The sequence below is a fragment of the Muntiacus reevesi genome, chromosome 1, assembly GCF_963930625.1.
Source record: "Muntiacus reevesi chromosome 1, mMunRee1.1, whole genome shotgun sequence".
Classification (NCBI taxonomy): Eukaryota; Metazoa; Chordata; class Mammalia; order Artiodactyla; family Cervidae; genus Muntiacus; species Muntiacus reevesi.
In genome coordinates this window covers 197,791,628-197,806,929 of record NC_089249.1, presented here as the reverse complement: position 1 = coordinate 197,806,929, position 15,302 = coordinate 197,791,628, and the positions used below count along the sequence as shown (strand labels likewise).

Genomic DNA, 15,302 nt, shown 5'->3' with positions numbered 1-15,302 from the left:
ACACTCAATCACTTCATTATTTTGGTGTGACAATGGTGGAAACCAGCAGAGAAGCAACTGGGTTCCCAAGGCTGCCACCACTCCTCCAGCTGAACCCCCCAAGCTGCAAATATCCTCAGACAGGTCGGCACCAGGAAGGCCACGTCTCTCCAGGGAAGAAATTCTGGGCTTAACATCCGCCCCTTTTCAGGTTTTCAGTCTTTGTTGGGGGGAGCAGAAAGTAGGAAATGGGCAAGCGGGACTCCTCGGAAGATGAGGCTGGGCAGTGAGTGGCGGAGGAGGTATGGTGAGACTGCTGGAGAGGCTTTCAGGCAAAACTGGCTCCAGGGTGGGGGCCCTCAGAGAAGAGGGAAAGGGAAAAAGGGGATACACCCACACGTGTCTTCAGAATGGACCAAAGCATGCAGGAGTGCCCGGAGGCACGCCCGGATCACACACGTGTCTGTGTACACAAGGACCAGGCTGAGACGTGCACACGGGAGGGACTGTCACGCAGACACACGTGTGGCTGAGATGCACGCGGATGAGTCTTGCTCTGGGAGGGGGAGGGCGACCTGTGTGCCGATGGCATGGCTGCGTGTTAAGTCAGGACACATGGGGAGCCTGGACACACACACACAGAGGTTCGTGAAGCAGTGTGACAACAGACAGTGCACACAGCTCTGCAGACAGATGGACTCACAGACGGGGGCAGGGGGCTGCTGCGCTGAGACATAGTTGTAGAAGTGCTCGGCCCCAAGGTGGCCCAGGCCGTGTGCTCTGTCCCAAGGCCCCCTTAGCCTGGGTGGACTAACTACCAGTGTCCCATCACATCCTTACTGTCTTGGAGATGCTCACTCCCTGCAGCCCTCTGTGGCTCCCCATTACACTCCCTGTCTGTGCCTTTATCTTCTCTGGAGATGCTCACTGCTTCAGCATCGGAAACACTCTCCAGCCTTTGCTTTATGCTCCCCTCTACCCCTACCTGTCTGGACCTCATTACATCCTCACAGGACAAGTCCACTGTTTCTGCTCAGAACACACCTCCCCCTGCCAGCTTCCACAGCTCCCCAGTACCTCGACTGTGCCTTTATACAGCCAGTGCTCAGATGCTGAAGATGGCCTTCCTTCAACACCCTCCACAGCTCCCCATCTCCCCTGCCTGTCTGTCCCCCACTGTGTTCCCAATGCAGGGGCACTGCAGATACCCATCCTCCTCTGGCTTTCCATTACCTGCAACTCTCTGTACCCCATTAGGACTCCACTGCTTGGGTACCGGGGACACTCTGCTCCCACGGCCTCAGCAGCCACCTTCACTGTGTGTATCTGAGTCGGCTATGGCTCCACTCAGGCACTGAAGAACTCGCCCCCAGCACCCACCATAGCTCCCCATTACCCCTGTCAGTCTCCACCTTATCACATCCCCACTGATTCGGCTCCAAAGACACCCTTCTCTCTTCCACGGCTGCACATCAGCTCTGCCTTTCTGTCCTCCTTCAGTCCCCGGGGCTCGGGCCCTGAGATGCTGCCCTCCCCCTCCCACCCTTTGCAGCTCCCATATCCTCCTGGCCCCCTGCGCTCACCCGATCGCAGCTGCTTGATGCGCCCATTGCTGGCACTGGGGTCCACGGGCAGGAAGTCCTTGAACCAGGTGATCTCGGGGTCAGGGTTACCACTGGCAGCACAGAGCATCGTGGCCGTCCGTGTCCGCTCCACCACCTTCAGCTGGGGGCCCATGTCGATGTTGGGGAAGCCGGGGGGCAGCTGGTCCTCTGGGTGGGGGGGGGAGCGGGTGATGGGGAAAACAGCAGAGATCCAGTTATTGCACAGTTGTCCCTCCAGGGTGGGGCTTGGGGATGGGCCCTGGGGGCAGCCCTTGCCTGGCTGGGTGATCTCCTGTAGGCTGTTTCCTCTTCTGTCTGTGGGAAACTGTGGTAACTGTTGGGAGGACATCAGGCTAGACCAGTGTCTCTGACCTGGGCCGATCCTGCCCCCAGGGGACACTGGGCCACGTCTGGGGATGTCCATGGTTGTCACTCTCGGCATCAAGTGGGTGGGGGCCAGGGATGCTGCTCCACCCCTCACAGTGCCCAGAACGGCCCTGATGTCAGCAGCGCTGAACTTACAGAGCCCTCGGGTTACTTCACAGCAGCCCAAGGGAGCTTTTCAAAATGTAAACAGGGCCACACCACCCCGTGTCGCCCGCTCCGCTGTCATCTCCTCCGCCCTCTGGAGGAACCCAGGCTCCTTGCCTGGTGCTGGCCACCAGTGGCTTCGGCAGCCCCATCTTGGGCCAGCCCCACTCTTCTCAGTCTCTCCATCCAAACACGCCAGCCACTTTGGTCCCCCAAAGTCATCAGGCCCCCTCCAGCATCACTCCTTGGTGATGCATCCACATCACCTTGGGCAAAGCTCGCAGTCACAAGTTACAAACACCCTGGGAAATCCCCCGGTGGTCCAGAGGTTAAGGCTCCGTGCTTCCACTGCAAGGAGTATGGGTTCCATCCCTGGTTGGGGAACTAAGATCCCAGGTGCTGGCGGTGTGGTCAAAAACTAATAATAAAAATTAAAACCCTCCCATACTCTAGAACATCCAAACATCAAACTCTGTAGATCACAATGCATCTGTGTCTCTGCCGTGTCCTTACCACCCCATGTAGGTCCTGGCACACAGTAGGTGCTCAATTAATGAGCAGACGACTCAGCCTCAGTTACTGCCAACCTGTGAGAGGCACGCCTCCTGGCCTCGGTCTCCCTATTCACTGGTGAGCCTCCAGATAAAGGTGGTGGGGGGAGAAAATACCTCTCCCTGGAGACTTGGTCCCCATGTTCTAGTGATGGATAAGAATGTGGTTCTCTTGACACATACACACTACTACATATAAAACAGATAATGAATAAGGACCTACTGGATAGTACAGAGAATGCAATTCAATACTCTATAATGGCCTATATGGGGAAAGAATCTGAAGAAGAGTAGATATATGTATTTGTATAACAGATTCACTTTGCTGGTTTTTAGCGTGCATGCATGTTTAGTCATGTCTGACTCTTTGCAACCCCATGGACTATAACCCACCAGGCTCTTCCATTCATGGGATTCTCCAGGCAAGAAAATACTGGAATGGGTTGCCATACCCTCCTCAAGGGGATCTTCTCGACCCAGGGATTTAACCTGTGCCTCCTGTGTTGGCAGGAGAATTCTTTACTGCTGAGCCACCTGAAACTAACACAACCGAGGTGACAAGCCGGGTGGTCTCCGTTAGTGTAATCTACGTGTCACACCATGGGCTCCATGGCCTGACTCAGCTGGAGCTGGCATCAGGGAGGCGGGAGGCGGCTTCAGGGCCTCCTGGCAGGTCCTGCCCCCTCCTGTACACTTTGCCCTCCCCCCTTCAGCACCTGGACCCCTGGTACCTTTTGCTCCGACCCCTAACACCGCAGCTCCAGTCTGGCCTCGCATCCACAATGAACAAAGGGTTCCCTGGGGTGGGGCATACCTCCTCAGCTACAGTTAGAACAGCCACCATCCCCTTGTTATGGGCTGAAAGACACCCCACCCGCATTCACAGGTTGAAACCCTATGAATAGGCTGAATGGCATCACCGACTCAATGGACGTGGGTTTGATAAAGCTCCAGGAGTTGGTGAATGACAGGGAAGCCTGGCATGCTGCAGTCCCTGGGGTCGCCAAGAGTCAGATACACTTAGCAACTGAACAATAATTCACAGGTTGAAACCCTAACCCCCGGGACCTCAGAATCAGACTATATTTAGAGAGAAGGCGTTTACAGAGATCATTAAGTCAAAGGTGGCACTAGTGTGACCCTAATCCAACAGGACTGGTGTCCTCCTAAGAAGAGGAGATTTAAAACCCAGGCACACATGGAGCAGAGATCATATAAAGACGGAGGATAAGACGGCTGTCTTTGAGCCAAGGAAAGAGGCCTCGGAAGGAACCAACCCTGCTGACACCTTGATCTTGAACCTCCAGCCCAGGACTATGAACAAAAGCATGTGACATAAGCCACCTAGATGGTGGTACTTTGTTAGAGCAGCCCTAGAAAACTAACACAGTCCCCATCCCACCCCGATGAACAAGTGATATAGTCACAAGGGACAAGAAAGTGCACACAGGGCTGATGAGACAAGACACAGGCCTGCTTGTCTGTGGCAGGCAGGAATGTGTTGGTTCAGTGGAACCAGGCGTAGAGGTGACTTGGCATCATCCACCTGAGACCCCTGAGCCTGTACACCAAGGAGGAAGGCAGACGTATTCCCAAGGTGCCAACACTAACAGCAAAAGGCTGGCAACAATCTAAATGTCTGTCAACAGAGCCTCATTAGACACAGCCCGGGCCAGCCACAGGGCAGGTCCCCAAAACAGCAGAAGGAATCACCTTACAGACTCAGAACAAAGTCCAAGATGCACCGCTAACTGGACACAGTGAAAGATGTGTAGACCAAGGATTGAAAACTATGGCCCGTGAGCCAAATCCGGCCCCCTGCTTATTTTTGTTGATAAAGTTTTATTGGCACACAGCCACACCCACTGGTTTCCTCATCATCCCCAGCCACTGGCCTGAACTGAGAAGTTGCAACAAAGACTCTCTGGCCTGCAGGGTCAAAAATATTTACTCTCTGGCATTTTACAGGAGAAGCTTGCCACTTCCTGGTATAGACATAGCTGCTATTTGCGTAAAAAGGAAATAACACTCATTTATTTGATTACAGATGCCCAGGAGGGAAACAAGGCATGGTGGGGCTATTGGGGGATGGACAGGGAACTGGGGAAGAGGTAGGCAAGTAGACACCAGGTGGGGAGAGGATAGAGACCCAAGTACCTGGAGGGTGCAGGAAGCCAAGACCGGGTGAGGGAGAGGTGAGCAGGGACACCATCACTCCATGTCTGCAGTTAAACAACAGCGCTGTGGTTCCTGTCCAGGCAGGAGTCACTTCATAGAGGAAAACAGCCTGAGTCCCAAATCCTGAGCACTAAGTATGTACCAGGCAATGTTAGCTAATTTCCTGTATCTGCCTCTGAGAAGGGATCCATTTCACAGAGGGGAAAGCTGAGGTTCAAACACAGGGCACACCTGCCCTGAGTCATACAGTCCGGTCTCAGCAAGGCTGGAATTCGAATCCAGGCTGTGCTAGATCCGGGGGAAGCTGGATGGGGCCAGTGACTGCAGAACCCCCAAGCCGGACCTGGACTTGTTGGGTCAGAGCGACTGGATCCTGGCTAAGCTGCTTCACACCCAGTTCGTTCTTCCTGGGCCGAGAGGCCGGGACCACCTCACTGCACGGTCCTGATTGGCTACTGATGACGTCACTGGAAGTTCGGGCCAAGATAACCGGGCCTCAATCCTAGGTGCTCAAAGCTGGTCTAGACATGCTGGAGGCTGGGGCTGCCAGGGTCCCTCTGTGCCGACGTTTCCTGCGTGTGCGCATACGGGTGTGCATGTGCGCTCACCCACACCCCACGTGTGTCCACACGTGGGCACTTCCTGGGTGCGTGCAGCCCCGCAGGGGAGGGGCGTGCGTGCCCATGGGCGGCAGCCAGCCCGGGTAGGGGGTAGGCTGCGGCCGCCTGACGTTACCAAGAGCTCCTAATTAAACAAAAATGCTCATCGAGTACCACATTGTGCTGGATTCCTCGGAGTTTAATTAAAACAACAGCGTGAGAGGCGTGCGCTGCGTCCACAATCAGATGGCATCGGGGAAAAGAGGTTGGGGGGGAGGGCTGGGCCCAGCAGCCCAGACCTTCCCGCTCAGCTGGGGGGTCCCTGGAGCTCAAAGGAGGCAGGGGGACAGGCGCTCCAGGTCAAACGCTCTGGGCTGAGCGCCCAGCCTAAGCACCACGTCTGTTTAGGCGCCCTGAGAACAGAGAGACGCTGAGGGCCGAGATGGGGGGCAGGGAGCGGAGATGTGTCTTTCCCAGACTCCCAGACACTGGGCAGTTAATAGATTCACAGCGTGTCCTTTTAACTCTCTGAGCGCTTACAATGGAGGCTGGCACGGGGGGGAGGGGGGGGGCAGGCAGTTTGTGTACAGCGGGAGGCGCGCTGTTCCGTCTGTGCCCGGGGAAAGGTCAGGGCAAAAATATCTACTGGGAAGAGGCGGGGCGGGCTGGGGCAGGCGGACTCCTCCCCTCCCCTCCTCCTTCCTCCATCCCCTAGCAGGACCAGCTCCAGGACCCACACACAATGAAACTATGGGGCCCCTTGTTTGAAAATTACTAGGAATTTCCAGGCAGTAACAGATGAGGGCGGGCACACATCAGGGTCTGGGATCAAGTGGCCCTGTGGCCAACATGAAGGCTCCTCCCGGGGCTCCAAGCTGCCAGGGAGGACACTGCGTGACTCCCAACCTGGGAGCCACATGTGGGGACCACCTGCCCCGGATGGCTGGCATTGACTTGTACTTTTTTTTCCTTTGGGCCACGTTGCTTACCAGGATCTTAGTTCCCTGACCAGGAATCGAATCTGTGTCCCTAGAGCTGAGGTGCAAAGTCTTAACCACCAGACTGCCAGGGAAGTCCCGGCTGGCTTATACTTAGAGATCAGAGAGGGTTAGGGTGGCGCTGCAGCCACAGGCAGAACCCACCCCACAGCTGCACAATGGCTGATGGTAGCTGTCCTGTCACAACCAGAACAACACCAACGATGGCAATAATACCAGATGGGTAGCACCAACCAAATGCTTGTTCCCCACACGGCACCCTGTTGGTCCGTGACTTGTTTTGTCTACTTCTGTGGTTCATGTAACAATCCCTTGTGGTGAACATCATCATTATTCCACTTTGGAGGTGAGGGAACTGCAGCTCAGAGAGGTTCATTAACTTGCCCAAGGTCACGAAGCTACAGAATGGCAGTGCCAGGATGTGAACCCAAGTTGCAGGCCCCTGGGTTAAATTAATCACCTTGCAAGGGAGAATGCAGTCAGGAGCAGCTGGTGGGCAGGTGGGAGGCGGGTTTGCGGCAAGACTGTCTGAATGATGCTGTATTACAATAAAGAAGCCATTTCCTGGTGCCCCAGTCCACCGAGGCCAGCAGGCAGTCCACAGGACGGATCCATGGGAATGTGTGGGGAGGTGTGGTTAGCTGCTTCTGCCTAGCCAGCTGCTATTTCTCCTCTGTTTCTTTGGGGAGACCACCCCTTATTGACCCTGTCTACATGGGCAGACCCACCCTTGACTTCAGGGAAAACTCTGCCAATCAGAGTATTTCTTCCTCCAACCACAGTGACAAGTTCAGGGATGGTCATCTGACCCAAGGTGGGTCAATGAGCAGTCCTGGGTCACTTAGTCATCTCTTTTGTGTACAGGCCCCAGAGTCTGGAGCTAATGGGGAGATCTCACTGAGAATACAGTTGATGGGGAAGAGAACACCCAGAGTCAGAAGATGAACCCTGAGAACATGGTATGAGTTCCTGGATCCAGCTGAACCTGAAGCCGTATAATCCACAAACATTTTAATTACATGAACAAATGAATTCTCAGTTTGAGTTGGATGCACCTTTTGTACTAATCCCTTAACAGGCTGCTCTTCTTTTTTGCAAAGGCTCAATAAATTACTACCAGAAGGTTTTAACACCCAGTGGTATTATGGGCTAAAAAAAGGAGATCAAAGTCCCCCACAAGTGAAAATCCAAAGCAAGACTTTCATGGATCCCTTTGGTATCTGTCCCCAAAACCAGGCCCCAGGGCCTCCTCCACACACCCTGGGGAACCCGATACCTCGGAGGACAGTGAGCTTGGCGTGGACGGTGATCTCCCCGACTGAGTTCTGGGCCACACACTCATACACATTCTCATCTCGGGGTGTCCGGAGTGGCTGGATCCTCAGCACAGCCCCTGCACTCCCATCGAACTCGATCGTCTGTCGTGGGGAGGGGAGAAAGTTCAGGGTGAGGCTGGAGTCCCAGGGGTGACCAGGAGAGGAGCTGGGGGCTATACACACATGTGTGTGTGGGCCGTGTATAGATACTGGAGGCAGAAAACTGGGTCTGTATGAATAAAGGGTATTGTGCGTACATGGGTTCGTGATACACGCACGTAAGTCTGGGGATAGGCATGCAAAGGCATGCTGGATGTGGAAACGTGTATGTCTGACCATGGACATGGGCACAGGGTTGTGAATTCCCTTCTGTGAGATAAAGGTCCAGAGAAGCAGAGCAGTGCTTGAGGCCACACAGCACAAAGGTGGCAGAATAAGTGAGCCTGGCATGGCCCTCACGGAGCATGCGTCAGGGTGCACCTGCCGGGGAGGTGGTGGAAGAAGAGACGGGTCCCAGATGGGGAGGGAGCCAGCTCCATGTGGGAATGTTCCTGGGACGGCTTCTGTGGCTGAGCGGCCATGGCCCCATGGCGGGGGGTGTGGTGGGGTGCGGGGGTGGGAGGGGGCTGGCCCTGGGCTGTCTCCCCTCCCTTCCCCGGCCACTCACCTCAAAGCGCTGTGAATTGACCTTCTTGCCCTTCTTGTTCCAGGTCACCCGTGGCTTGGGATCACCTGTGGCCTGACACACAAAGGAGGCCACGCCCCCCGACACTCCGATCTGGTCCTTGGGTTCTTTGATGAACCTGGGGGGCTCTGGGGAGAGAGAGGAAGAGGAGCTCTGGTGGGCCTGGGCATGTGATCAGGACCCCACGGGGCCAGGTAAACGTGCCCTCCAGCCCGCCTGGCCACAGAGGCACCACGTGGGCCCAACATGAGGGCTGGAGAGGAGGAAGGAGAGATGGTGCCACTGTTCACTCTCCACGGGGACCCCGGGGCCTGCCCAGCACCCCACCTCCCTGCTTCTGGACACAATAGCCACACACACTCACACACGGACACAGCCTCATGTGTGCATACCCACTCAGATGCAGTGCCATAAAGGAAGGTGGGAGGGGAGACCCCTGAGACTCTAGGGTTCCCAAATTCGGCCCTCAGTAGTGACCAGCCAAACCCTGGAGGGTCCTTGGTCCTAAAATGGCTTGGGAAGAGATAACTCTGTCTAATCCCCCAATGGCACACATGGGGAAACCGAGGCACTGAACAGGGAAGCAGGGGGGTGGGGGGGGTGACCAAGGGACCTGAGGTCAGAACCAGCACTTGAACCCAAGACCCCAGCCTCTTCATCCATGGGAGGTGTCCAAACACCCTGGTTGGGGAACTAGTATCCCACAAGCTGTGCAGTGTAGCCCCCCTCAAAAAAAATTCTTCTGCCAGCGCTGGGTGGGCAGAGCCACCATAATCCTTATTTCACACACAGGAAAAGTGAAGCAAGCCATCTGCCTGGACACACAGCCAGCCAGGGGCTGAGCAGGGATTTGAATGGGGCTGGTCCTGTGCCCACATCCTCTGTCCCTCATGATGATGTGATGTGCTAAAATCTCCCCAGGTAAGTCTCAAGTGGGAGTTAGGATGTCTTTTACACCTAGACATCTTCAAGTCTGGACCTCACTCAGGCTTTGGCACCTGGTGAGAGCTCATTAACATTGTTCTCTTTTTTTATGGACTTTTCACAGTAACCTTTGAATCGCCCAAAGGTATCCTGGATTTCCAGCCACAGTAAAGCTACAAGATAACCCATAAAATGAATATGGGATATTCAGCTGTTTCTGAGAGTTTTGCCAACAGACTTAAGGGCTGCAACGTGCTTAGAAAGTCCTGAAGGAAACAACCCATGTATCCAACAAAAGGGAATTATTAAATGAATACGGCCACACATGAATTGGAATACTATGCAGCTCTAAAAAGGGACAAGGATACTTCTGTAATGAGCTACTAGGGAAGGAACGTAAGATACCATACAAAATGGACCAAAAATGCAGGGAGAAATGTGTAGTGAATGTTATTTGTATGATGAGAAAACTGAAAATGGGTAAAGTGTGTGCGTGTGTGTGTGTGTGTGTATGTGTGTGTGTGTGTATAGAAACAACACCTGCCTCTCAGAGGAAAAAGCAGGTAGCCAGACTCAGGGGAAGGGAGGCTTCACAGCCTGGTACCTTCTTTAGACTGAGAACTATTTGCAAATAAATTGCAATTATTATTTCTGTAAGGTTTGAATAGAAAGGTGAGTAGATTGAAGAAATATATTAAGTAAAAGTTTGGGATCTGAGGCACAGAGGATGAACAACTCCAGTTTAAGCAACAACTAGGCCTCATAGGTTCATGTAGAAAGTTTTGGCTACTCAGGAGTGCTGAGAAGTTCAAGAAGACCTCAGGTTCCAAATCTGGGTGCCACAACCCCAATTTCTACCATCTGTGACTCAGGCCTTGAACAAAATACAGAGTCCCTATTCCCGTGGCTTGACTGGCCTCACCTCCCTCATTCAGGCTGTGTTCCCACTGATATGACTCTGTGAGTCTACACTGGCCGTCTCTCTGGAAAATCAGCAGACCCACTGTGTGCAGGCATGTGTGGCCTCCTTCAGCTCCCGTGTAGTCCACTGCGGAGGTGACTGTTCATCCCATTACAGAGAGGACTGTACAGCTTGAGAGGTTAACGAGCTTGTGCAAGTTCACACAGCTCAGACGTGTCAGCACCGGGGTTTGAACCTGGGTCTCCCTGACCCTACGCCTGCATCTTCTGCTCCTCTCACTCCCCAGGCCCAGAGCCTGACTGACATGTTTTTGCTGCTCCCTGCTAAGTAGCCCTGGGCTGGGCCTGCCCCTCCTCCTGGAACGGTGACTGGGGCCATATGCGTCCCCAGCCAAGGTCAGGGGGGAAAGTCACTGCAGTTGGGTCAGGAATCTTGCTTCTGGGAAAAACCCTCCCTCGGGAGTTGCTGGAAGGAAGGGCAGAAGCCAGCTGCAAGGAGGGAAAAGCATCCAGCTGCCTGTTTACCACTCGGGGTCGGGGACACACCCCGAGGACCCTCCAATCCAGGGAACGAGACCCGATGAGAGCCTGAACTATCCTTCCTCCTCCTTGCATCTGGCAGCTTCAACCTCTGCTCGGCCAGCACCTCCCCCAGGGAGCCTTCTTGGGTTACCACTGGCTGGGTGAGGACCGCCTCTGTCCCCATCCTTCCCTGGGTGCCCCCCTCCATCACAGCCCTGATCACACTGGGCTGAAATACTTGGTTCCATGCCACCTGGCAGGGTGGGTGTGAAATGAACCCCACTCCCGGGGACTCCCTCACATCACCTCTCTGAGCCCGGTGACACTTGAAAAACTGGGGCTTTGAACCCTGTGCATGCATGTGTGCTAAGTTGCTTCAGTCGTGTCTGACTCCTTGCGACCCCATGGACTGTAGCCCACCAGGCTCCTCCGTCCATGGGATTCTCCAGGCAAGAATACTAGAGTGGGTTGCCATGCCCTCCTCCAGGGAACCTTCCCCACTCAGGGATCAAACCCACATCTCCTACGTCTTCTGCATTGACAGGTGGGTGCTTTACCACTAACGCCACCTGGGAAGCACTTGAACCCTGATGTTTGCCAAATACTGAGTAATGAAGCTGCCCACTCGCTCCCTGGCTCCCCCTCTCTTCAGGGCAGACGCGCCTCAGCCTACGTCCAGGCAGCTCTGGGAGTCCAGCCAGCCCAGAAAAGCTTCCTCCGCCTGCTGCATCTCCCATTAGACTAATTCTTGTGGATGCTTAAAGTCTCTTATTTGGACAAGCCTCCCCTCCTCTTCTTGGCAAAGGGGCTCCAGACACAAGAAAGACGCTGGGGTATGGCTGCAGCTTCTGGCAAGCAAGCGTTCCTTTTATGCTGGGCCTGTTCTCACACCAGCTCTATTCCGAGGCTCAGAGAGGGAGATTGACTGGCCCCTGCTTACCCAGCTTGTGATGGGCAAGAGCTAAGATTCCAACCTGGTTCCATTTGGTTCCCAAACCCTTGCACACTGTACACTTGATACCCAGGGTTGTGGGTTTTTGGTGACAGACAGCACCCCGGGTGTTCCCATTTCTTAAATGAAGAGATTGAGGTTCAGAGGTGATGCCAACAGCACGGGGAGGTTGGGAAGGGCTTGGCTCGGTTTCTGTTTTTCCATTTCAGATTCTGCAGAGGAAAATCTGGTGCCAGAGGTAGAGGCCCATCCGCCCTCCCATCCCTTCCAATCCAGTCTGGGCCAACCACACAGCGTCCTGGGAAGGTCCCACAGCACCAAGAGCTGTTGCTGGGGCAGAAACCGCTCCTCTTGGTGCTGGGTGGTGGACATCCCAGCTGCCTGGCTGGGCTCTCTCCCGCTGACAGCCCCCACTCAAGTGGCTCCCTGAGGACCTGGGCTACTCCTTGAAGCTGGCAATGCCAATCATAGTGCCCACCCAGGTGTCAGGGCTCCTGCTAAACAGACCACCTCTTGGGGTCAAGATGCCCCAGCTTTGGAGGCGGAGACCTGGGTTTGAGTCTAGGTCACTACCAATACCTATAGGGATATAGTAATAACAACTGCAGGGACTTCTCTGGGGCTCCAGTGGTTAAGACTCCACACTTTCAGTGTGGGGGACATGGATTCGATCCTCAGTCAGGGAACTAAGATCCCACAAGTTGCATGGCCAAATAAATAAATATAATCAGTAAGTGCAGGACTCACTGAGGGAGCACCCACTGAAGTAGCTTGGTTACATGCCTGGTGCTGATACCCTGGGTCACTCTCCCTGCGTGGTTCACCCTCTGCTCTGGTTCCCTCACCCCACCTCCGTCTGTCCTCCCTTGGCAGCCAGAGGGGACCTGTGAGTATATGAGTCAGATCTTGCCCACTCATTGTGCCCATGGCCCTCTGGGTCTCCCATCTCCCAAGGAGCAAAAACCCATGTCTTCCAGTAGCCAACAGACCCTGCACAACCTGCCCCACCCCCTCCTTGTTCTCCCCACTTCACTCACTCTTCTCCAGACACACAGGCTTCCTCACTTCCTCCAATATGCCAGGCAGGGTCCTACCCCAGGGCCTTTGCACAGGCTATGCCCTCTGCCCAGGACACTTTCCACACTCTCCCAACATGAATGGGGCACTCTCTCAGCTCCTTTAGGACTCTGTTCAGATGCCATCTTCTTGGTGCAGCATAACACCCTCTCACCCATTTAAAATGCAGCCCCCAACCCTCCACTCACAAGCTCATCTCCCTTTCTGTTTGTCTTGCTCCTGGGTGTGTCTACCATCCTGCACACTTGGGGTCTCTCCCTCATGAGATGATCAGCTCCAAGAGGGGGTGGGATATCTGGTTTGTCCCCAGGTCTAAACCAGTGCCTGGCACACAGCAGGTGCTTATGAAAAACGCAGCAAACGAATGAGAGCACAGAAGCAGCCACAGTCCAACAACAGAGCTAGGATTTGAACCCGGGTCAGGAGAGCCTCCAGACTGTGATTTCCACCCCCCTCCTCACCGTAGACACTCTGTGGCCTCAGTTTCCTCATCTGTAAATGGGAAGAATCTCAGCTCCACTCTGCCTGAGGCTGGTAACTGTCAGTGGCAAGATGTCAAAGTCACAGATTTATGACTTATTCCACTAGTGTATGTTAAATTAGTGGTTCTCGTGTGGGGGTACCAACAAGAAGATGGGGCCAGGGGTGCTCCACATCCCACAGTGCCCAGGACACCCCCCCAGAGAATGCTCTGGCCCCGATGTAAGCAGTACCAAGGGCAAGGGAGAATTAACTAAATTAACTGAATTAACTAAAAATGCTCAGCACCCTCAGCCTGCCATTCCCACTATGAGGAATATAGCCCAGAAGACACAGGCCCTAGAAGGTGACTGGCCAGATCATGGCCCAGTTATGTGTGGCCGCTGACCCAGAGGCAATGTGGGGCGATGGGTAGGAACCTGGGCTCTGGCACCAGGCAGTCAGGCTGCTTCCTGGGTGTAATGTAACCTCACTGTACCTCAGCTTCCCCACGTGCACAATGGGGATGGGGAAAACAGCATCCATCTCATGAGATGGCAGTGGCTGATCTGAATGGGTTAGGCATTTATTGTAAAACAATATGAAAACAAGAAAAAGCACAAATGTACAAAGCAGGTGTGTATGTCTCCGGTGTTCTCACCCAGGAACAATAATTATCATGCTCACGATAACCCAGGATTGTAGGCCTTCTATGTGGAGGCAGCATGCAGGGGTTACGGCATGTCCATGTCCTGGGAACGCTGGGAGGAGGATGATGCTGAGTCTCACTCAATCATGGTGGAAACAGCCACTGAGAGAGGCTGACTCATTGGCCCAAGGTCATACAGCAGGCTGACAGCAAAGTCAGGATTCAAGTCCAGCCTAACACCAGATCCCAGTTTTTCTGCTGACTTGACAGTTAATGTCCCCATGGGCCTGAATAACACTCCTCTTCTTGCCTGGAGAATTCCAAGGACGGGCGAGCCTGGTGGGCTGCCGTCTATGGGGTCGCACAGAGTCGGACACGACTGAAGGGACTTAGCAGCAGCAGCAGGCCCTGAGTGGTGAGACAGACCCTGAATGACACTCCTCTAGGCCTTTAGTTGTGAGACAGACCTTGCCATGGGGCCCAGGACCAACCCTTATCCTTCCCAAGTTACTTCCACAAACAGCCTAGCCCATCCCCCAACTACACCAAATTTTTTTTTTTTAAACTCCAGGCCTTTCCATGTAATAACACCTTGACCAGTAATGCCCTTTCTATAGGCAAACTCCTACACACCCACAAAACCCCAGCTCCAATGCCCTTTCTCCTAAGAAGCCTCCCCAGGCTCCTCCTGGGAAGGTTTGATTGCTTGTGTGTCAACCAACTGGTCACTGGTGTTTCTACTTGTGGCAAGGGAAAGTGAACTCTGTGGCTTCTTCAGGAGTGACTTTAAGTAAGTCCCTGCCTCTTCCTCTAAGCCTTGGTTTCTCTGATCCAAAAATGGGGATGGTAATGAAGCTAGCTGGGTTCTAAGAGGTGGAGGGAGAGGAGGCAGATAAAGTCCGCATTTAGCACTGGTCTGGGTGCAGAGTCGATGCTTTGGAAACCCACATGGTCACCACTGTTACTATGACTGCTTTTTGATACCATCCTTACAATCTGCCTCTGCATCTCACAGGACCCAACGCAAAGCAAGCATTCTGCTTGGCCTCATTCACGGAGCACAGAGGCTCTGCTTGGCAAAAGCACGGGTCCCCAGGGAGAGGTGGGGACACGTGTTCACATGTGCACATGCAAACTCAGATGCCCACACTTACCTTCTGCGGCACAGCCTCCAATCAGCAGGACCACGAGGAGGCCCACAGGCCTGATCACAGACGCTACACCATGGCCCCAGGCAGGCGCCATGCTTGGCCGTGACCTGCAACCTTCGACCTCCACCCTGGAGGGGGGGATAGCCCCCCAGGTCCCTCACAGAGAGGCCTCGAGCCAAGCGTCAGACGGGGCAGCGTCTGCAGAG

General features: G+C 54.3%; 1 protein-coding gene across 5 annotated transcripts in view; it reads right to left on the bottom strand.

Annotated features, from left to right (window-relative positions):
- Window positions 1–15,302, bottom strand: part of PTPRS (protein tyrosine phosphatase receptor type S) — a 109,985-nt gene that overhangs the window by 50,162 nt on the left and 44,521 nt on the right. For all 5 annotated transcript variants that reach the window (XM_065917980.1, XM_065917978.1, XM_065917981.1 and 2 more), the window contains exons 2-5: window positions 15,100–15,294; window positions 8,424–8,569; window positions 7,717–7,858; window positions 1,563–1,751 (exon numbers count right to left, since the gene is read on the bottom strand). In XM_065917980.1, the coding sequence (XP_065774052.1) occupies window positions 1,563–1,751; window positions 7,717–7,858; window positions 8,424–8,569; window positions 15,100–15,190 (568 nt within the window). In that variant the 5' untranslated portion in view covers window positions 15,191–15,294. The remainder of the gene's footprint in view (window positions 1–1,562; window positions 1,752–7,716; window positions 7,859–8,423; window positions 8,570–15,099; window positions 15,295–15,302) is intronic.